The sequence below is a fragment of the Elgaria multicarinata genome, chromosome 10 (assembly GCF_023053635.1).
Source record: "Elgaria multicarinata webbii isolate HBS135686 ecotype San Diego chromosome 10, rElgMul1.1.pri, whole genome shotgun sequence".
Classification (NCBI taxonomy): Eukaryota; Metazoa; Chordata; class Lepidosauria; order Squamata; family Anguidae; genus Elgaria; species Elgaria multicarinata.
This window is the reverse complement of record NC_086180.1, coordinates 55,036,313-55,058,776: the sequence shown is the minus strand read 5'-3', so window position 1 is coordinate 55,058,776 and position 22,464 is coordinate 55,036,313. Positions and strand designations below refer to the sequence as shown.

The following is a 22,464-nucleotide window of genomic DNA, read 5'->3' as shown; positions in this document are numbered from 1 at the left end:
CAGTCCAGTCTCTCAATGCATTGTTTATGGACAACGGAGTGATTTTAATCTGCTTTAGTTATTATGAATATTTTTATATTGCTCTACTGGAGGATAGTTAATTCAACCAATTAATGCAGCTACCAACAATACGATCTTGCACATCTACATAAAGGGTGTGGTGACTGCATTTTAGTGGAGAATTGTTTTAGCTGTTTAAATTTTGTAGCTTTTAATTTTCTTGTAAATTACCTTAAGTCTCTTTTAAGAAAAGTATCAAAGAACTCCTGGCCATCATCTTAGAACATGCAGTGAGAACATCTCAGATATGGGGGTAGATGCAACTGAAATAAATGCTCAGTTTCTGTATTTCTTGCATAATTCCTTGTATCCACGACTTCTCTTCCCATCCCACCCTGGTGTTATGTCTAGGATTAAGCTCCTCCTCCTCCTCCCCAAAGTGTAGTACACATTTTAAATACAAATATTTATTTATTGCAACCATGAAGGCCTAGAGACTTCAAAGCTAGAAGAAAAGAGATTGGGGGGTGGGGGGAGAGAATCCCAGTGTGCGGTGGAAGGGGCAGGGCAGGAGAGAAATACACCCCACAAGAACTGCAATCCAGAATGGGCGCCACAGCTTCCTCCAGCAAGACCCTTCCTCTTTCGGGGATTCGCGAGGCAAATGCACAGAGAAACCCGCCTGCCGGCTTTCCTGCGGGGAAGTTTTCCTTGGGTGCCCCGCCCCGCCCCGCCCCGCCCCGGGACAGTTTTTACTTGAGAAAGGGCATCGCTGGAAAACAGCTAAGCGCACGGCGGAACCAACAGCGGGCCGTCACCGACTGAGCCCAACCTGACGCAAATCCCCTCTCCACTCCCAAAGTCTCCACAAGTGGCTTCAACCTCCGGCTCCCCCTTTCTCGCGCCATTTCAGTATCTGCCCCGCTGTCGCAACGCAGTTCTACCCATTCTTCTCTTTCTTTATTTTTCACTCTCCCTGCCCGCCCTTTCTAATAAATGGAAAGCTCCGCCCCTCGGCTCTTTCGATTCGCGGTTGGGATAATTGATGGAGCAGGCGAAGGAACAGATTGGGCGGTCACGCCTTGACGGGCCCCTTTCCAGAAGCCGCTGCTACCTGTTTGCTGCTCGGGCTCTCGAGTGCAGCCGCCGTTATAGCAGCTGGAGGGCAGGCGACGGGGGACGGCGGCGTTGGCAGGAGTGGCGTTGGCGGAGCAGAGCGAAGGCAAGAAGCCCCCGCGCGCGCCTAGCAGCCCGCCCGCGCCCAAAGCGGGAGTCCGAACCTCGCATGGAGTCGTGGGCCAGTCCCCGCTGCCCTTTACTTCTGTGGAGCCCCCGCAGCGGGGTGAGGCTCCTGCTGCTGCTCTTGACTGTGCGCTTGGGGAGCAGGTGAGTAGCTCGGGGGTGGAGGAAAGTCAAGTTACTACTACTTCTACTATACTTCTGGTTCTTTAAAAGCGTAGCAAACACTCCCACTTCCTTTGCACGGTCGCGTTAGCGTTTGCTTCGCGTGGCCCCCGATTGGGCTCCATTGTTGCGCCTCTTTGCAAACATAATGGAAGCTTCTTGAGGGTCTGATCCCGTCGAATGGCTGTGTGCATTTCAACTTTCCCACTTTTCCTTTGCCGAGCTGATTTGGGACCTCATTGTCTAGGCGGGGGAAGGTGTGCCTACTTGCCTCCCAGCCCTCACAGACCAATAATGATGATAACATAAAAAAACTATTTGTTCAGTAAACGGATGGTGGGACCCCCCCCCCCCAACTTGGAGTAGACCCATTGAAATGAATGGGAGGTAAGTTTGGCGAAGTTCGACGTCTCCGCGTGTCAAAAAAAACTTCTCCTTTTGTGAAAGGGAGATAACGGCGCGATCCCGACTCGGAAGAAAAGTCCCTCTGAGTTTAGCCAGACTTACTCTTGAGTAAACGTGTTTCGGGTGGTTTTCGGAGTTGGGCGCAGACCGATCCGAAGTAGATCGGCTGCTCTGAAGCAAGTCATTTCAGAGTAAGGGTGTCTACGATGGCCGGCGGGCAGCGCGATCCTGTGCATGTTTGATCCAAAGTTCAGTCCCGGGTCTACTTACTCACATGTAAATGGGTGTAGGATTGCAGCCTGAGGCATTAGAGGGATTTTCTTCGGAGTAACCATGCATGGGAAATCGGCTGTTAATCTTGCAGAAAATAAGCAGAGTTCTCTCATTTTTTTTCATGGAAAGAAGCACCAAAGCTGATTGCAGCATTAATATGTTAAACAGCCCGATTCTCCCCCACCCCTTCTGCATATTTATTCTGAAGTAAATCCCAATGTGTCTGCAGTTCTAAGTACATCTTCAAGTATCTTCGTTTAAATAAACATACATAAATTGGGGGTAAATGGGAATTACATCTGGATAAGAATGCTTAGATCAGACTGCACAGCTGAAACTCAAACTGCACTCCCTGGAAGTAAGTGCTATTGAAAACAGTGACTTGTAGTTCTGAATATGCATGGCTAGGATTGGGGTGTAAGTCTGCAAATTTTAGGCAGTATATCACCTAGGGTTTAATGGGGCTTACTTCTTAGTAGACATCTTTAGTATTGGGCCGTCATCTTGAAGTGCTTGCAAATACGTTCCACTGAGATCAGGGGAACTTTATTCCAAGTAAGTATTTTTAGAATGGGGAGGTGAAATTCTGAGCATTTTCTGCCAGAAAGATTCTCCTGGGTTCCTCTCTCAAAAGAATATGTTTGCTTTCTAGTCCCCCATGTGTGTGGTGGAAGACAAGAATTGAAGTTTATGCTCTTCCATTTGGCAATACTGATGTCAACATTTCTGGTATAGAAGCAACTGATTTTAGGTGTGAACAAATTGTCTTCAACTGATCTCCCAAACTAAATGAAATGTTTGTCCAAAAGGGGTATTTGCCTGGGGATCCCAGTGTTGTCAAAAACGTTTGCTTTAGTAATGGGTTGGGGGGGGGGGGGGAAGGCAGCTTTATTACCCCCTCCTCCAAATGGTCAGTTATTGTTTCTCTTGGTTTAAATAGATTTTGGATAGGCACCATTGAAAAATCCTTGCCCCATGAATACACATGTAACAGCTGGGATGCTCCTACAGAGATTTTGGAAGCCTGTTGGATTGGTAATATAAACTGTAAAGGGATCTCAGGCAGGCTGGACCTTAAAGAAACTGTTCTTTGCTGGTCAGTGTAAATATGCTGGCTGTAAGTGTCCCTAAAAGATTTAACAAGATGGAAACCAAATCAATTATCCCCTTTTATTGCCTTTAATAATTCATAGTAATGTTCATTGTGCCAGCAGTTCCTACTTTTTCATAAAGATATTAAATTGCAGTGCAAGTTTAACAATAGAGAATGTCTTGCCTTCTAAATGATCTAGACAAAATTATCATGTATGTGTTGGGGTGGGGGATAAATATAGCAGATGTGTAATGTCTAGGATGGTTTAAGAAACATTTAACCATGTTAAAGTGCTTGAATTCCTCTATGCTGAGCTATCACATGTATCCATCTGTGTGGAGTCTGCAGATCCTTAAGTGTTTCTCTCAGCTTCAGGAGGCTGCTATTTGACACCAGTTGGAAACACTATTGACTAGCCTTTTCTTCAGCTTGTATGGTAGTCTTGGTTGATTTAAAAGCAAGGGCGGAGGAAGAGCCTTGACAGATTATGGTAACATCTTCTCTTTCAAAGGCATTAATGGAAAAGATAACACAGTTAATGCTTCTTGTGAATGAATCTTAATAATTGTACTGCTCTTTGGGTATAAAAATACTGAGGGGGGGGGGGAGAAAGAGAGTCTCTCTCTCTCTTTCTCTCTCTCTCTCTTTTCTAGTTGAATGACTGAGAGGAAGGCAGGGATTGGGGAGGGAGAGTAGTTTAGAAAAAGGTGAAGGAGGAAATTAACTATTACTACACAATTAAATCTGACAAAGGTTAGAGGAATATTTAGTAACTGCCTAAGAATGTTTAATTTTGCAGCTTAGGTGTAATTAGCTTTAAATTACAAAACAATTAAGTGGAGGGGTGGAATTGCTTGATGCATCATTTTTATTCTGGGCAGTGCTTCCTCAGCTCAATGTTCAGTCTAAACACCTGCACCAGCTGATTTTTCTTAAAGCACCCATCCTCCCCCTTCACAGGAAAATAGATAAACGGGAACTGAGAGCCTCTCTAAACCAAGCATGTTTCTGTGCTTCCTAAAAAAATTAAAGCCCCAGTGCCACCTACCCAGCCCAGTGTTCTCCAGATGTGTTGGAGTATAACTCCCATTATCCCTTGTCAGCATGGTCCTGCTGGCTGGGATGATGGACAGTGCCATGTGGCTGGGTTGCTTTAATCTATAATTTGGTCATAGCTCCGCAATGTCAATATAACAAGCCAATATACTGTGCTTATACAAATCTATGGTGACCACACTTGGAATATGGTGTACACTTCTGGTCACTTCATCTAAAAAGGGTATTGTAGAGCTGGAAAAGGTGCAAAAAAGGGCAACTAAAACTGTCAAGGGGCTAGAACAACTCCCCTAAGGAAAGGTTAAATATTCTGGGATTGTTTAGTTTAGAGAAAAGTGAAGGGGACATGGTAGAGGTGTACAGAATTATGTATGGTGTGGAGAAAGTGGATAGGGAGACCTCTCTTTCTCTCTCATAATAGTAGAACATTGGGTCATCTCAGGAAGCTGAGTTATGGGAGATTCAGGATTTATAAAAGGACATATTTCTTCACACAGCACATAGTTAAACTATGGAATTCACTCCCACAAGATATAATGATGGCCACAAATTCATGGAGAAGATTATCTATGGCTACTAGTCCTGTTGGCTATATGCTACCTCCAGTATACCTATGAACATGAGCATGTCCTGCTTGTGGGTTTCACCTGGGCAGCTGGTTGGCCCCACTGTGAACAGAAACATGGACAAGAGGGTCTGATCCAGCATGTCTCTTCTCATGACTGGGCAGCAGTTCTTGGGGACATAGGGACACAGGTTTTTAACTTCTTCCCACCAACTTAACATCTTACAGTAGGTCTCTCCACCCCTTGATTTTACTTTATCAACCCTATCCACCCCCACCCCAAGCTATTCATTCATTCATTCATTCAAATATTTGTATTCCACCCACTATCACGAGGATCTCAGGGCAGTGTACAGATAAAATCATACAAATAATATAAAACAATAGATAAACACAGCTAAAAACAGATCAGACCATTAATAAGCTAAAACCAGTGCAGAATTTAAAAACAGTAAAACCAATTAAAACTATTAAAAACATGTGCAGGCTTGGTGAATTTAGCCATCAAAGGCTTTGTTAAAAAGCCATGTCTTTACTTGGAACTGAAATAAAGACAGTGCCGGCACCACTTGGGCCTCCAAGGGGAGGACATTCCACAGCTTGGGTGCCATGACACAGAAAAACCCCTCCCGTGTATCATCATAGCGTATGTCTCACTTTGCTGAGACGTGTTGGAGGGCTCCTCCAACAGATCTCAAGTCTCAGGCAGGAATATATAGGGCGAGGCGCTCTCAAGTATCGAGGTCCCAAGCCGTTTAGGTCTCAAGCTATAGATATACATTTGTATTTTTATTATCAAGAAATCAACCAGATACCTTCAACTAAAAAAGATTCAAGGAGAAGAAATTCTCAACAGTTCCAGACTCAAGGAAATATATAAGAAGACATATACTGAAGAGTTTTTTACATTGCCCTATGTAAAAAGTTTAATTATATGCAGGAAGCTATGTGTTATATATAGCAGGGGTACAGAAAGTCAGGCCTGGGGTGGGGGTGGGGAATCCAGTCCCCAGAGGGCCATACACCCTTCCCCATCACCTTCCCTCCTTCAAGTGACAACTAATTGTTGAATGGTTTCCAGCTTTTGTGCAGTTATTCCCCTTTCTAAAATAGAGAAAGAAACTTAGTTTCCGGCAGTAGGAGCTTTAAGCTAAAACATGCTGGTATTATTGGCCCTGTTCCTTTTCTCTTTGGCTTGGCCTTCAGCCCCACTCACCACTGGAATGCAGTCCCCAAGAGCTTCTACAAAATGGAATGAAGCCCTTGGCCTGGAAGAGGTCAACGTTCCTGTGTTATAGAATGTGTACAGATCAACAAAACTATTAATATTGGGTTGTTTTTCAAACGACAGGAAGAAATAAGGCTTCCTACAGTACAATCTGCCTTTAATTGTGTCGATAGGCAAATGGTGCAAGGAAAGAGAGGAGGAGCACACAGTTGACAGAAGAAAAGACTCCAGCTTTCTTCTGATAGGCTGGTGACTAAAATCAGTGCCTCCTATTCGCAACTCCCAGAGATGGTCCAAGATGATACCATGGTCAATAGTATCAAAACTTGCACTCTCCCTCTGCCAATAAAGGTCATCTTTGAGGCTGATTCTGTACTAAAACCTAGTCTGAACCTAAACTGAGATTAGTCTAGAAAATCAGTTTCCTCCAAGAGTTGCTGGAGTAGGGTTGCAACCACTCTCTGAAGTACCTTCTCCAGTAAGGAGATATTAGCAACCTGGCCCAGTTTTCTTCTTCTTCTATAAGCCAGTGGCAACTAGTTGTGTTTTTAAATATATCATTCCTCTCTCAATCATTTTTGTTCAGTTTGGAATGTATCTAGGCCAAAAGGCCATGCAAGCAACCTCCTGAGAAAAAGAGAACCACAGAGTCCAAGAATCTTAGTTTCACCATATTGTGAAAAGAATCTGACTGTACATTCAAGTATCCAGCAGGCACATCCTTGGTTCTTCCTGAATGAGTTGTAGAGACATAATTTTCTGCCCCAACACTCACCTAGCTTCTGTAATGGACTTGTTGAATAAAAATAGTGAGCAGTTTCCCACACACACATACACACACACATGATCTTTAAATGAATAAGGCCCCCTCCCAACTCTGGGAATCATGTCACTATGCTGCATGAACAGCTGACTTCCATGAAAAGGAAGCAGCAGATGTTGGCCATATCACCTAATGCTGTACTGGAAGGCACACAAGAAATTATGGTAATGAAGGTCTTAGGAAAGAAGGGGATAGGTGGCAATGAAAATAAATGATAAAATGTTCATTAAAGTGTTTAATCAAAACCTCTGTATGTCCTAGATTGGTGTTACATTTCCCAGCTTTTTGCACCATCATCCATGTATGACTGGCAATTTTTCAATCCCCCAACAGTTATTTCAAATATTAAACACTTAAACTGGGGGTGGACAACCTTTTGGCCTACAAATCCCAACAGCCATAGTCAGCAATGGTGAAGGATGATTGGAGTTGTTGGCCAAAATATCTGAAGGGCCACAAGTTGCCCACCTTTGTCCTAAATGGGAAGAACTATGAGAAGTGGTATGAAAGCATGGCATGTATTTTTTATGGAATGTAAACCTGAAATACGGGATTATCATTAGGGATGATACAGGTTTCACATGATCTCCTACACAAAAGTATCTTCCATGCATGATATGGTCTGTAGATCTCATAAAACACTAAAGGAATTCTGGATTCAATAAGATATTGCAACCATTGGTCCCTACATAAGTGTTAACATTACTTCCTGCATTACGTTTTTCTTAATGAAGATTTTCCTTCCTGGGGTTATTTCCATTTCTCGCTGGCTGCTCACATACTTCTCTTTCACTCTGCCTCTTGAGTCAATGGCTGTGTTTTTCTTTTATACTTGAAAACTATGGACAGTGTTGCTTTAGCTTAACCTAACAAAGCTGGTTATCCAGGCAAAATCCTGCTGTTTGGTTGTCAGAGGCATGTTTGCTCTGCATAAGTGGAATTAATTGAAAGCAAGAGCTGAATCAGTTTAATTCCTGTTACATTTGATATGTTCTTGTAGAATCATCAGCAAAAATCAAAAGTATGTATCTTAACTGACAAAGTGTAAACATTCTCTTGGTGTCTGTTACTTTCACATTGTGTGTAGTTTATTATCCAATAGAAATATTTCATATAAGTATGACCAAGAGCCTGGAGAACCAGTATTCTCAGATTCTGTTGTCTCACAGCAATTATTTTTGTAACAAGTCATCAACTCTCACTGGAAATTTCTCTTCCATTTAGCATGACCCACACTATCATTTATTACCTCATCTTCTAAACCAAGTGGTACACAGAATATTTATTTCTTACCCGCCTCTCCCTCTGTATTGAGGTGGGGAAGAACATTAATACAAAATCACCATAAAATGCATAAAACTGATACAATATTAAAATAACAATTGGACATGTTAAAAAAACATCTGGGTAGGCCTGTCGGAAGAGATCAGTCTTTATGGCTTTCTTAAACTTGGCAAGACTACTAAGTTGATGAATCTCTCCCAGCAGGCTATTCCACAGTCTGGGGGTGGCAGAAGAAAAGGTCCTCTGGGTAACAGTTCTCAGCCTAGTTTTGGCTGACTGGAGTAAATTCTTCCCAGAGGACTTGAGTGTGCAGCGTGGATTATACAGGGGAAGGTGATCCCACAGGTAACCTGGACCCAAACCATGTAGGGCTTTAAAGGTAATAACCAACACTTTATATTTCGCCCAGAAACTAATTGGCAGCCAGTGAAGTGATTTTAAAGTTGTTCACATACTCCTGAACTTGTCTTCATGTTCACCCTCTATTCAGCAAAGGTTAGGCCTCATCTTGAGTATTGTGTCCAATTCTGGGCACCATACGTCAAGAAGGATGTAGCCAAGATGGAGCAGGTTCAGAAGAGGGCAATGAGGATGATCAGGGGTCTGGAAACAAAGCACTATGAGGAGAAAATGAAAGAACTGGGCATGTTTAGCCTTGAAAAGAGAAGACTGAGGTAAGACACGATAGCACTCTTCAAATACTTGACAGGTTGTCATACAGAGGAGGGCCAGGATCTCTTCTCAATCATCCCAGAGTGCAGAACATGGAATAATTGGCTCAAGTTACAGGAAGCCAGTTTCTGGCTGAATGTCAGATAAAACTTCCTGACTGTTAGAACTGTACGACAATGGAACCTATTACCTAGGGAGGTTGTGGGCTCTCCCACATTCAAGGCATCTGTCAGGTAAGCTTTAAGGTGGATTCCTGTATTGAGCAGGGGGGTGGACTCGATGGCCATATAGGCCCCTTCCAGCTAAACTATTCTATGATTTTATGAAAATGCACTTTAGAAATGCACAAGTTTATCAAAATGTGCACATTTTAAATCACTCTTGCTTTAGTCTATTGGGGATATTTGCGCAATTTTGGAAATCACACAAATTTGGGAATTGTTAGTGCAACGTTAATTTTTGTTAGCTGTTCATTTTCTGCATTTTCCTCATTTGCTCAAAATGGACAGCAATCACAAACTTGAGTGCAGAGAGAGAAGCAGTGAACGGATGTTTGGAGAATCTTGGCAAGCTTGAACACCCCTACCTTTGTTTCTTTGGACGATTGTTCTGAAAATGCCCCTAATAAAGAATCTGAAAAGTTTCAGAACGAAAAGTGCAGTGGTCTGTGTGAAAGGAGAGTTCTCCAAATTGGGAGTTGAGGTGAGGAAATTATTTGCTTCTCCTTCTCTCACTTCCATGGTTTTTAGTCAATTTGTATAAAATTGGCATACATCATAGAGGTGTCCCCAGGCAAAAAACATGCAAAGTTTCAGAAAGATAAGTGCTGTTTCTAGGAAGTTATTATGTTTGTAAACCAATATAAGTCTTATTCATAGTGAAGTGTGGTGGCATTTGAAAAATGGCCACCTTACAGCCGCATTCTTTCCCTCCCCCAAAGCACTCTGAGTAGAGCCCCTAGGAAAACATGCCTAGGATTCGAAGATTGACCCACCAGTCACTCAACAACTCTACCTCCCTTGTCCCTCACTCTACAGCCTGTTCCTCATAAACTGGCAAAACCAAAGAGGTTCCTTACAGTTCAAGTGTTCCTTGCAGTTCAGGATCTTGTAGCTCCATTTGTTACAAAAAAAGCAATTTTTTAAAAAAAGCAAATTCAATTTGTAATAATTGTTTGAATACACTGCCATAATTACATTTTATGTTCCTAAAGTGACTTTCTGTTTAAAAATGCTAAAATTGCATTTTTTCAATTTTTCTGAAAACATCCACTTTGTCCTGAAAATATTACATCTCTATCCAATTGTTGTATCATTTTGGGAGGAGGTCATAATACAGATAAACTTTCTGTTGGAATTCTCATTAATATTTAAGGATGTACATGTCCTCAGAAATGAGCTATTTCTTGGAAGTTAACGTATGGTCAGTGCAAATGGATTTTCCGAACCCTTTTGAAAGCCAAATGACTAATATTACAGTATTGGACAAATGCTCATCTCCAATAATGCAATGGCTGGAGGACCTATCTATGCTATCAACATTTGAACAGGTGCTATATAGGCGCCACTTGTGAATGGATATACATACGGACATTTGGTCTGCTTTCATTGAAGTTTATGGATAATCTGTCTTCTTTAGAAGTTTGTATTTAATGGAAATTGCTATTTCTATACATGTAGCTATATTGTTGTTTTTCTTTTTTTGTCATGATTTATTTCATTTTGTTTTGTTAAAAGCACAATAAAAAATTAGTAACCGTATGTACAGTGGCAGAGAGAGCAATTGCTCACATTCCCATGTACGCATCCACATCCACGCTAAAGAATATTATATTCACTGCCCATCTACTATAGGCTTCAGCATGCTTATTGTAATGTGTTATGCTTGCCTTTAAACAACTCTTTTGATTTGAGATAATCACAGCAAGCCTGGGCTTTGGATGCAACATGTGGTGAGAAAACAAATGTGGAAAAATACAAATCATTCAAAATTGTAGTAGTGCACTATTTGACAAATAGTATGCCACATTATCATACATACTATGCACACTTATCCATAAACCACAATTGCAAATGTTCTAGTACTATTTGATGACCAATAATAGAAGGAAGAGTTATTGTTTGCTTCGTCTTCAGGGGAGTATCTACCTCTCAATAACAAGACTGTCCTTTGCTCCTACTGGCATTTTCAGGTTGAGCTTTTCTTGTTCTTGCTGATGAACCTTTTTATTTTTCTATTGGTAGTCAGAGTGAGGCAGCTGATTGGATTGTTTCTGGGGCAACGCCTCCACCTGTTTTCATGCTCCAGTATTCAAAAGCTTGCTGTGGGCTGTGCATTGTACAGGTGTACCAGAGTAATGCTAACAGTATAGCAATGTGGTTCAAGGGTGAAGGATAGAACATTGTATTTTTGTTCATTGGTTTCTTCTTCAACTGCAGAGTTTATAATAGCACTTCTCTGTATCTGCAGTTTGGGTCTATATAAATGTTGTTGTTTGGAGTGCTTTATAGATGGAAAACATCCATTTGCCTTTGTTCAGTCTGATTAACTAGGCAAGATCTGAATTGATGGGCGGCTGCTCTTTGTTTTGTTTGGACTGAATGATATTTTAAACTTTCCTGAGTGATTGCCTGTATTTGATCATTTTGTTTTGTTGGGAAAGTTTAAATTGACTAATGGTGCTAGGAGTGGATGCTAAAATCCGATTTATTTACTTTGGGTGGGATCCAGACTTAAATTAGTCGCACTCTAGACTCATTGAGACATTTGGAGCATAGTAACTAGAGTTTCTGCTAATTTGAGGTGCCTTTTGGAGGTTTCTCTACTAGGGGTGTGCTCTGCTCCATTTTGGATTCCCGAATCTGAAGCGGAGCAGGCCGATCCAGTTCCAGAGCGGATCAGGGGAGGTGTGGATCAATTCGGAGCAGATTGGAATGGTCCAAAGCAATTCAGACTGATTCGAAGCTCCGGACCCAGGAAAGTGGGGGAGGGGAGCTTACCTGGCTCCCCATCTGCCACTGCTGTGGTCTGTGCGGCCACAGATCCAGGTAAGGGGGAGGGGGCCTTACCTGGCTCCATCGTGGTCCAGGCGGCAGCTTCAACTGAGGCCCAGGCCTCAATGTGGAAGCAGGCCGAGGCCTGGGCCTCAGTTGAAGCCACCACCCGGACCCCGACAGAGCCAGGTAAGTGAGAGGGAGGGGCTTACGTGGCACCGATGCCACAGTCCGTGCGGTGACGGTGGCAGAGCCAGATAAGCGGGTGGGGGGCAAGCCAGGTAAGGGGGAGGGGGGCTTACCTGTGTCTGCCACCTGGACCGCGATGAAACTGCCACCCGGACCGTGATGGACTCAGGTAAGTGAGGGGAGGGGAGCTTACCTGGCTCTGCCGCCACGGTCTGTGTGGCGACGGCGGTGGAGCCAGGTAAGGGGGGAGGGGGGCTTACCTGCATCCATCGCGGTCTGTGTGGTGGCTTTAACTGAGGCCCAGGCCTCAAGGTGGAAACACGCCACGGCCTGATTCCGGCTTGAGGCCTGGGCCTCAGTTGAAGCCACCTCCCGGACCGTGACGGATGCAGGTAAGTGGGAGGGAGGGGGCTTACTTGGCACCACCGCTGTTGTCCATGCAGCGATGGCGGAGCCAGGTAAGGGGGGAGGAGGGCTTACCTGGCTCCGCCGCAGCTGCGGTTCGTTTGGCAGCAGACGGAGAAGCCAGGTAAGAGGGGAGGGGACATATTCAGCCCCCATTTTCTCCCCCCTTCCCCACTTACCTGCCTCCGCCAACCGCCACGGAGGCGAGTAAGTGGGGAAGGGGTGGCAAAATGGGGTCTGAATCTCGAACCGGCCCTCCGGATCTTGCTCCGAATCCGGTTCAGGAGCGACCCGAACCAGTTCGAGCCCGATCGGGAAGGTCCAGCTCAGGTCTGGAAGCGGTTTGGAGTGGTGGTGCACAGCCCTATAATCTACACGTCTTTCAGGCAAGTAAAAAGATGTTCAGCATCACTAGCAATTTTCCCAAGTGCATTCTCACCCTACCCACCTAAGTTGACTGTGGGAGAAATGTTGAAGGTTTTTTTTCCCCCCCCAGGTGGTCTGACCAGTCTGAAGGGAAGCAAAGATTTTCAATAATTCTAGCAAGTTTGCCTTACTAACATTCATTTGGGGTAGGCAATTTGGAATTGGGCACATTTGGGATTTTCACAAAATGCCACAGTCACCACCACAAGATTGGCTGCCATTGGGGTGTGGCCATTGGAGCACTCCACAACACAGCACAGAAAAAAACCAAGTGCACCAATATGGGAGGGGGAATGCAATATTAGCATTTTTTACAGATTAAAAGTCACTTTGTTACTTTAGGAACATAAAGAATAATTCTTATAAGTTGGTTTGGAATAAAATTATCACATTTGGTATATTAAAAGTACAGTGTATTCAAACAACTATTTCAAATTGAATTTCCTTTTTTTATTTTTTTATTTTTTTGTAACAATTGTTGCTACAAGCTCCTGAACTGTAAGGAACCTCTTTGGTTTTGCCAGTTTATGAGGAGCAGGCAAACAAACAATAAAAAACAAACAAACAAGAAACCATCAACATTAGTAACAAAGAAAATTATTTATGTCTCTGCTAGTTCTCCAGTGTCAAGCAGACATAAAGCACCCATTCCCATAAATAGAAATGAGAAAAAAGGGGGACCAAGATTCTATAAATGTGCATGAAATTTAATCAGACTCATTTTCTGTGGTGTAGCTGTCACTATATGTTTCAGTCTCTGCTTCAATGGCAGTGCCCCCCTAGAGGCAGAAATGCATCTTGCGCTTGCATTTGAGAGTTGTAATCTCAGTTTGCAGCCTAGGACTTGCTTGTCCTTGGTACACAGAAATTGTAATCACCTGATATTGTACATAGTTTTTACCAGAGCCTATTTTTTGTCACCATTAAAAGGATGGGAGCTTTTATGGGACCTTGTGTTACCATTAAAAAGGATGGGACTTAAGCCCTGATGGATAATATGCTGTTAGTTAATATATTGAATTATGTAATACAACATACACTTTTATTGGTTACATATTAAATATACATTAGGTTTTATATATATACTTAACAGTAATACAGTGATTTCCAAAGTCATCTAGTAAAGCTGTCTGTTATTTATAACCAAGTATCTCTCTACCATTCTGAAATAGTATACTGAAAAAAAATATTAATCTAGAAACCAGCAGTTTTGCTTATATGTAGAAACAAATTAAATGTTTCAGTTGTTTGTCACCTCAGAGGCTCAGTTCAGATATCATGACTAGCTATGGTTTAGTGTGATATATGAATTAGTAAACTATGCTTTGCAATCATCTAGCAAGCCAGAATCAGAAACCATGGTTTGAAGTGGCTTTGCAATAGGGATGTGCTCCGCTTCTCCTCGGACCGGAGAAGCAGGAGCGAATCGGGGGGCTTCGCCTTCGCTTAAGGCGGAGGCAAAGAGGATCGGGGGAGCTGCGGGGTGTTGAGGAGCAGATTGAGGTGAAGGCGGATCCTTTGCCTCAATCCGGAGCGCTGCAAAAAAGGTAAGGGGGTTTACTTGGCACTGCTGCTGTCGCTGCTGCCCTTGCGGCGACGGCAGAGCCAGGTAAGGGGGAGGGGGGTCTTATCTGTATCTGTCCGCGGTCCCGTGGCTGCTTCAACTGAGCCCGAGGACTCAAACAGGACGACTAGGCCGCAACTGCGGCCTACCCTACCTTGTGCCTGTTTGCATTCTCTTCCCCTCCTTATTGTTTTATTATGATTTTATTAGAATGTAAGCCTATGCGGCAGGGTCTTGCTATTTACTATTTTACTCTGTATAGCACCATGTACATTGATGGTGCTATATAAATAAATAATAATAATAATAGTCTTCCTGGTTGAGTCCTCAGGCTCAGTTGAAGCAGCCGCGGGTCCGCGGATGGACGCAGGTAAGGGACAGGAGGGAGGGGAGGTTTACCTGGCCCTGCCGCCGCCGCCCGTGAGGCGACGGCAGCAGAGCCAGGTAAGGGGGAGGGGGGTCTTACCTGCGTCTGTCGTGGCCTGTCGCCACCTTCACTAGAGCCCGCGGCTCAACCAGGAAGTGTAGGCCGCAATCGGGGCCTACAGTTCCTGGTTGAGCCGCGGGCTCTAGTGAAGCTGGGATGGGCTGGGATGGACACAGGTAAGGGGGAGGAGGGAGGGGGCCTTACCTGGTGCCACTCCCCGCCACTGCAGAGCTCCGAGCAGCCCCTAAGCGGATCGAGGCTGGGCGGAGCGCGAAGAGGATCTGTGGGGCCGTGCACACCCCTTCTTTACCAGCCATATTTTGTGCATCATTCCAAACATGCTTTGGTGTGATGTCAAAACTGACAAAATTAAAATATCAACATTGTTATACCTCTGGACACTGCCACACCTAGGAAATAAAAGAGCAGTTGAAAGTAGACAAAAATGGTTCATTTCCATCCTGGGTGTTGTATAAATTCCCTGTAATTAATAAGTACAGATAGTGGAAATCATGGTTTTGAGCCAGAGTTGCCTGTACAATCCTATGCATGTTTACTTGAATTAAGTCCCAATGGGTTTACTTCCAAGTAACTGGATGGCCTTAATGGCACTTTCTCTATTTTTGTTTTGTCCTTCCTATTAAAAATTATAAAATACAGTAACACACATTCATATGGAATTTGTACGTACAGAATCCTGGTCATTCTGATAATAGGACAGAATTCATTTTCACAACACACTGGTGACTATGTGCACGGAGTTTTGTTTTGTATTTAATGGGAGAGCGTTCAAACCTGTGTGACCTTTTCTCCCTGTTAGCAGTCTAGAAAGTCCAGCCTAGCAAAGCTACATTATGATCCAACTGATTATCTAGCTTGGTTCTCAGCATGAATCATTGTCCAAGAGATCTCTAGCGATCTTCAGAGAAATATAGTTACCTGGAGAGAGGACTAGCTGTTTAAACCATTCCAATCGGTAGTGTAGAGATATGCTGGGAATTAAAATGCATATTTCTGATTACCATGGAATGATTAGAGATTTGGAGTAATTGCTCCACCTACTGAATCACATGCTGAGCTCTGTATGTCTCCTCATTGTGCAAAAAGTCTCCCAAACTAGAGGCCATTTTACAGTAATCTCCATTTCACCATGAAGAGCTGCGGTGGTGGTGGTAGTGGGGATAGGGTAAGAAGCCTAGCACCTGCACAAAAATCATTGTGTGTTCTGCACTTGGATCAATATACTGTTGGTACTGCCACAGAAATTCCATCTAAAATTCAAAGCAAATTTGGGCCTTCTTAGGAGGAGGAATTTTGAGGGAATCCAAAATAGATTTTTTTTTATAGATAGATAGATAGATCTAGTGAACTTGGCCCCTGTGTAGCATACATATTTAAAATTACTAAAGAAAGTTCTGCTTCCAGCACACTATTATATAAAAATGACTAAAAGGACATTTAGTTTTTGGAAATTGGCTTCCTTCACATTCTATCTTTGAGTGTACTCAATGTTTACAACCCCCAAACTTAACAGGAGCCGTTCCAATGAAATATTATCAACTCGCTTTCTCTTATTATCTGGGACCATGCTTCATAAAATGTTCCAACTCTGGTCTAAACTAATTTTTTGCTTTGCTGTTATGTCTGTTCAAGGAAAACTCTTCCAAGTTTATTCTCTGCCAACCATCTGCATGTATCTATTGCTTTTCTTTCAGCAGAGGTAACTCACCTCTGTAATAAGTTTTGCATTTTGAAGAGTTGCTTTTGATAAGACAGTTTGCATTCTGTGAATATGTCTGATAGGCTGGAAAGAATTTTACTATAAACAGGAACCGTTCTTTCAAGTGAAGAGCTTGCTGGGAATTTAGTTAATTATACCGAGCTTATCATGTGGAGAAGAAAATGTTTAATGTCATTTGGAGATGTACTTCACAGCTGCAGTGATTCAGAAGAGACTTGATCTCCATGGCACCTGCTGTATCCATCAAACTACTACAAGTCTGATGGCCTAGCTGTTAAAACTAAAGGGAAAAAATGGGCAACAGATATAATTAATTTCCTAGTGAAAAAATGAATGGAATCTTTGGCTTGGTTTTATAAGGCCCTTTACCTAGTTCCCACTCCTGCTTTCACAAAGGGATCATTGAAACATTGTCACCGAGTTTGCATGTCACGGCTATGTAGGATGTAAACAAACCCTGAGTAACTGTGAATGAGGGGAGTGAGTAGGCATGCTGGTTCTTGTCCACCTGCTCCCACCAAGTCAAATAGAGCATTCCTTGGTTATTTCTCATGATGTCTGAACCCAAAATTGTGGGTTGTTGTGGAAGGAACAACCCACACTTGTATCCCATGGCTGGTTCTTGGGTTATAAGTATGAGTTGTTCCTCCCGCAACAACCCACAGTTCTGGATTTGGACATCATAGACAATAGCTTAGCAGGAGTGGGCAGAAGGGAGCCAGTACACAGCTCTCTCCCACTTTATTCATAACTATCTATAGTATAACAAGCCATGGGTGGTTGTGACATGTGAATTGGATCTGTATGTATTGGACTAACTATGAGTACATTAGTCCACTTGATGACCCACTTCACACTTGTCATCCACATTGCTCCAAAGATCTGGTTCTGTGGTTCTAGTCTACACCATGCTGACAATGTTACCTTCTTTTAAGCAACATTTTTGACCATCACTTCCTCGTAATCCTGGTTTCTTCCCTCTACCCCTCCAAAGTAACAGCTCACTTGTTCCCACAGCTGACTGGCCTAGTGTAACAGGCCTAGGGTGCAGAATGTCCATCCCAAGAGGGTTTTATCCTATGTCTACTGGGCCACCAAGCATCCACCCTACCCTACTGAGGTGAACACAAAGCATTCCATCACTCTCTGATCTTAAAGTTGAGATACCAATAGGAATGTGTGGTGGCATGGGCATAAGGACTTGTCCACACAGGGAAGAATGACTGTTCTCTCTAGCATGGGAAGTCCCCAGCTCCCACTGTCCCTCATCCCTTGTGCTATCTCCAGTCTCACATTGGAGATAGCAGGAATGTGGAGGTGGGATTTGCCTTTGCTGGGGAGAGCGGTCACACTTTCCTATGTATGGGAGACCTCCCACCGCCACAAGAATGCAGGGTGGCCTGGATCCCTTTCTCTGAAGCCTTAGTCAATAAAGCAACATTTCAGCTCCAATTTACGGATGCTTGGGACATAAAATTATCTTAATTTCATTCTCTCCCCCCCCCCCCCCCGGTGATTCCTATCAGTCATAGAAAAGGCAAAGCGGCTGCCATTTTCTTTCAAGCTCAGTGTGGGAAGGGATCATCACCTAATTGCCTAAGCAATTTCGCCAGCCTTATCAAAATATTTTTGTTTCCCTTAAAATTGATTGTTTATCCTGAGTGGGTTCACTGCAGAGGAAATTCAGTGGGAGCTCTAGCCCCATGTCTTGTTGATTTTGCCTACTTTCTGGGGAATTTCTTCATCATGATTTTTAAAAAGGCATCCGGTGCTAGTGAGAGCGAGAAGCAGATAACATCTCGAGCATCTTCATGTGCTTTGATACTTTTCGTGAGTTGCAGATAGGGATGTGCAGACTGCCTTGTCTTCCCTGGTTTTCTATGGCTATCTCAGTTGGATCTGTCTGAGGAAATGGGCTGGATTCTTGGAAGAACAAGGCTGGTCATGTGCATATTCAGCCCTTGCTCTTTCTGGCGGTTCAGTCAATGCACAGTCTGGTGCTTTGATTGTAGATCACTAGGGAGGGTCCTCTCCTCTCCCACATATGCAGCTGTAGGCACTGAAAATGGGGAAGTAGGACATTTCTCCAGCAGCCCCATGGTTTCATTTTGGTTAAATTTTGCTTTCAGATTTCAACTGTAATTTCCTCAGTAACATTTTCTGGCTTTCTTAAAACTATTTTCATTGCTGTATTTCATTCTTGCAGCTGGACGCCTAGAATATCAGGCAGGATATTCCTTTCCATATACATAAACTAATGTGCAGTTGATCCTCATAGGCTTGTTGCAAGGATGATTGAGGTTAGGCTTGCAAGGCATGTTCATAGTGCCATGTAAACAATAAATAATTGCACTAGTTCTTTCCATGTCTCAAATGACAGAGGCTGCTGCTCAATTAAGTGTTTGATCAGACAAGGACATTAGCTTGTTGCCCTGAGTCCTGTGCATCATCAGCTCCTGCTGTGTAAAAATAAAATGTCATCTCCCTCATATAATTTGTTTATTGAAACCGGGAGGTCACATTTAGCTGAACCCTTTAACATTCATGGTCATTAACTTCATTTGGGTACTCACATTTACACTGTTCATGTAGCCCAAGTTTCATGGCGAAGTTGACATATGCTGTGGATACTAGCAGAAGAGCCTTACTGCTCTGCTTTGTGCCGTCCATTGCATAATCTGACAGGTGTTAATTATTGCTTAAAACTCAGTTGGTCGGTCTTTCTCATAATGAAAATATAACAAAGACTTCTGATACTCATGCTAAAGATGAACTTGTTGCTTGTTTGTGAAAATACTGATTTCGTCATTAGTCTGTTTGCGCTTGGGGATTTATTAGTCATGGTTCAGATTAGTTCAGAATCATAATTCTGAATCATAATCATAATTAGGCCAGCTCTGCCCCCTCTGCCACCCCAAACCTGATAAAAGTTACCATCTCACATGTAAGTACAAGTTATTGCTGGGATTTTTTTTATTTATTTTTTTAATCAAAGGACTTGAAATGTTATAGAATACACAAGGCTGCTACAGCAGCTCCTTGTCTTGTTTTTCCCTTCTCCTCCATAGTGTCTGAGACAGCCTTAGCAAACCTGGTGCCCTCCAAATGTATGGACTACAAGTCCCGGCATGGACAGCTGGGGATGCTGGAAGTTGTAGTCTAACACATCTGGAGGGCACCAGGTTGCGGAAAGCTGGTCTACGGATACTCAACATGGTATGGCTTCATTGTGTGTGAAGTCACCTGCCCTTGTAAGCAGCCACCAATGAAGTGGTTATCCAGACAGAGATAGCCTAGCTACAGTTATCCATGCTCTGGTAACCTATCGTCTGGATTACTGCAATGCGTGGGACTACTTTTGAAAACAGTCTGGAAACTTCAGCTGGTCCAAAATCAGGAAGCAAATTTTTTAACAGGGACTGGCCAACGAGACCACATTACGCCATGCCAATCCTTTCCCACTGGCTGCCAGTCCAGGTCCGGGCCCAATTCAAAGTGCTGATAATAACTTTCAATGGCTTGGGGCCAGGTTATCTGAAGGATTGTCTTCTTGCATATGTAGCTGCCCAGACCCTATGATTGTCTTCAAGGATCTTTCCCCATAGCTCCTGCCAAAGGAAGTGAGATGGGTGGCTACCAGGAGGAGGGCCTTTTCTGATATGTATGGAATGAGCTCCCTAGACCGGTTCGCCTAGCACTTAGTTTGTACTCCTTTCAGTGCCAGGTGAAGAGCTTCTTAATTTCAATTTTATCATCCTATTCTTTTAGTTTTGCTGTTTTAAACTTGTATTTTAAACTTTTTTCCTGGTTGTACTTTTATATTGTGGTTTTAAGCTTCAATATTATATTTCATGATGTACTTGTAGGTTTACTTTTGGGAACCACCCAGAGAGCTTCAGCTATTGGGCAGTATAGAAATGCAGTGAAATACATAACCGAATGAATGAATGAATAAATAAATAAAGCAGGTAGAGGTGTGGAAACTCATGGCCTGATAAACACCTTGTCATGTGTTGCAAATTCCTAAACTAGCCTTCCCCAACCTGGTGCCCTCCAGATGTGTTAGGATGTAATTCCCATTATCTGGGGTATTGTGCGAGTTGTAGTCCTGCACAACTGGGCAGCACCAAGTTGGGGAAGGCTGTCCTAGGCATTATGAAGAAGAGAGGAAAAGAAAGCAAGGGGCAGCTACTTCCATTGGTTTTATTAGTTTGTTTGGGGGTCTTCCTTGGGTTGAGTTTGCAGTAATGCCTGCTTGCAACCTCAGACAATGCTGTACCAATCTGTATTGAAGTATAATTCAGAAGCATGAGGAACATTTTTTTTCCCTAACCCTTTGTGTTTTTAAGATAAAAATGCTTTATAAATGTCCTAACATGCTGTGAGGTAAAGCCACTTAAAGTCCAACATTTGCTATTAAACTTAATTTACAACAGTACCATTAAGTATGAGTGTCTTGTGGACAGCGTCATCTGAGAGAAAACCATGAGTAAGATATTGCAGAGGGCAACATGGATATTTGGTGAATATACTGGCCAAACCACTGTACTTGTTCATTTTCTGGGGCGAATTATCAATAGGGAACCTCTTGACTTTATGCCATTAATTTTTAAAGATTTGATTACTTCAAATACCTGTGGCAGCATTCAAAATATTTGGATAAGGAGATTAATTATTTGTTCACAGAGACATGGAGACTCGCACAATGAATTCAGATAATTCAGAGTTATTGAAAACCGAGATTTGAGTAATGGGATTACTACTGCTTGAGTTGCTTGCTTGGTCTGGTCGATAATAGTTTTAAACCCACCCAACCCCAAAAGAAAACCCAGAACACTCTAGCTTGGGTGCCTAAGTCAATTGCATGGCATTTGAGCATGAACTGAAGACCCTGCTGTGTTGTTTCCTAATGTGCCTGGAGGATAATATCATCACAGAAAGGCTTATTAGCATACCAGGCAGATGCGGATTAGGCTGTAAAACTTTGATATTAATTCATCCCCTAACTCAGTAGAGTTTGCTTCATTGACTTCAGTTATCAATTATTCATTTGTCACTGCACACACACACACACATGCAAATGATTAGCTTGTCTTGAATTCTAGGATGGGGGCAGGAAGCATATTTGAGAACCCCTTAGTTAGCTAACGTAACATAAGACACCAAGTGAAAGGGAAGTAAAGTGTAAAATACTATTTTATGAAGGGCATAATTGGTCTGGGGTTTTTGCTGCCATTGGATATAAGTCCTGTTCGTGTGACCAACTGAGCACAGTGAAGACGTGAGGGGCAGGGAGAAGGGGATTGTGGTGGCAGGGCCCACCCTGCCCTCCATGCATCCCCTGGTTGTTCTGAAACAGCAGGCTTCCCAGTCACACAGGCAAGACCATGCACATACAACTTCTATGTGTGTAGGCCCTGTGCAGATGAGCCAACAAATGTGTGGAGGCTGGGAGCAGGTCTTATATGACTCTCCTCCATTACCCTCTATGCAGTCACTGTATACAGTTGGTTGTGTGAACAGGGTGTTTGCTTCAAGGGTAGACATGGTTGGGCACCTGCTGAGGGCCCATACTCGAGCAGGGCCCACTGAGTTGCTCCTCCTGTTCACCTTGAGTCAGCCTCCTTGTTCATCTGTCTCTGGCCCACACAATGATGATGGCGAGGAGGAGGAGGAGGAGCAGGAGATGCCATTGACTACTGACTCTCTGCTTGACATGCAAGCAAGTGGTCGCAATGATAACAAAGAGAATGAGGAGCAGTAACAGCAGGTGACAATGTGGGTGAGAAGGTTGACTCCTTGAGGGAGGGGCCCATTTAGGATGTCTTGGCCAATGGCATCCAGTAACTTGGTGCCGGCACTGGTTCTGCTTCACATATTACCAACTGCAGGAGAAAGTGGATGTGTTTGTGACGC

The 22,464-nt window shown here is 43.3% G+C and overlaps 1 protein-coding gene across 1 annotated transcript in view; it reads left to right on the top strand.

Annotated features, from left to right (window-relative positions):
* The first annotated feature begins 1,045 nt into the window (after positions 1–1,045).
* The window catches only part of GABRG1 (gamma-aminobutyric acid type A receptor subunit gamma1), a 78,197-nt gene continuing 56,778 nt past the window's right edge, over positions 1,046–22,464 (top strand). The window contains exon 1 of the mRNA XM_063135093.1: positions 1,046–1,386. Within this exon, the coding sequence (XP_062991163.1) occupies positions 1,046–1,386 (341 nt within the window). The remainder of the gene's footprint in view (positions 1,387–22,464) is intronic.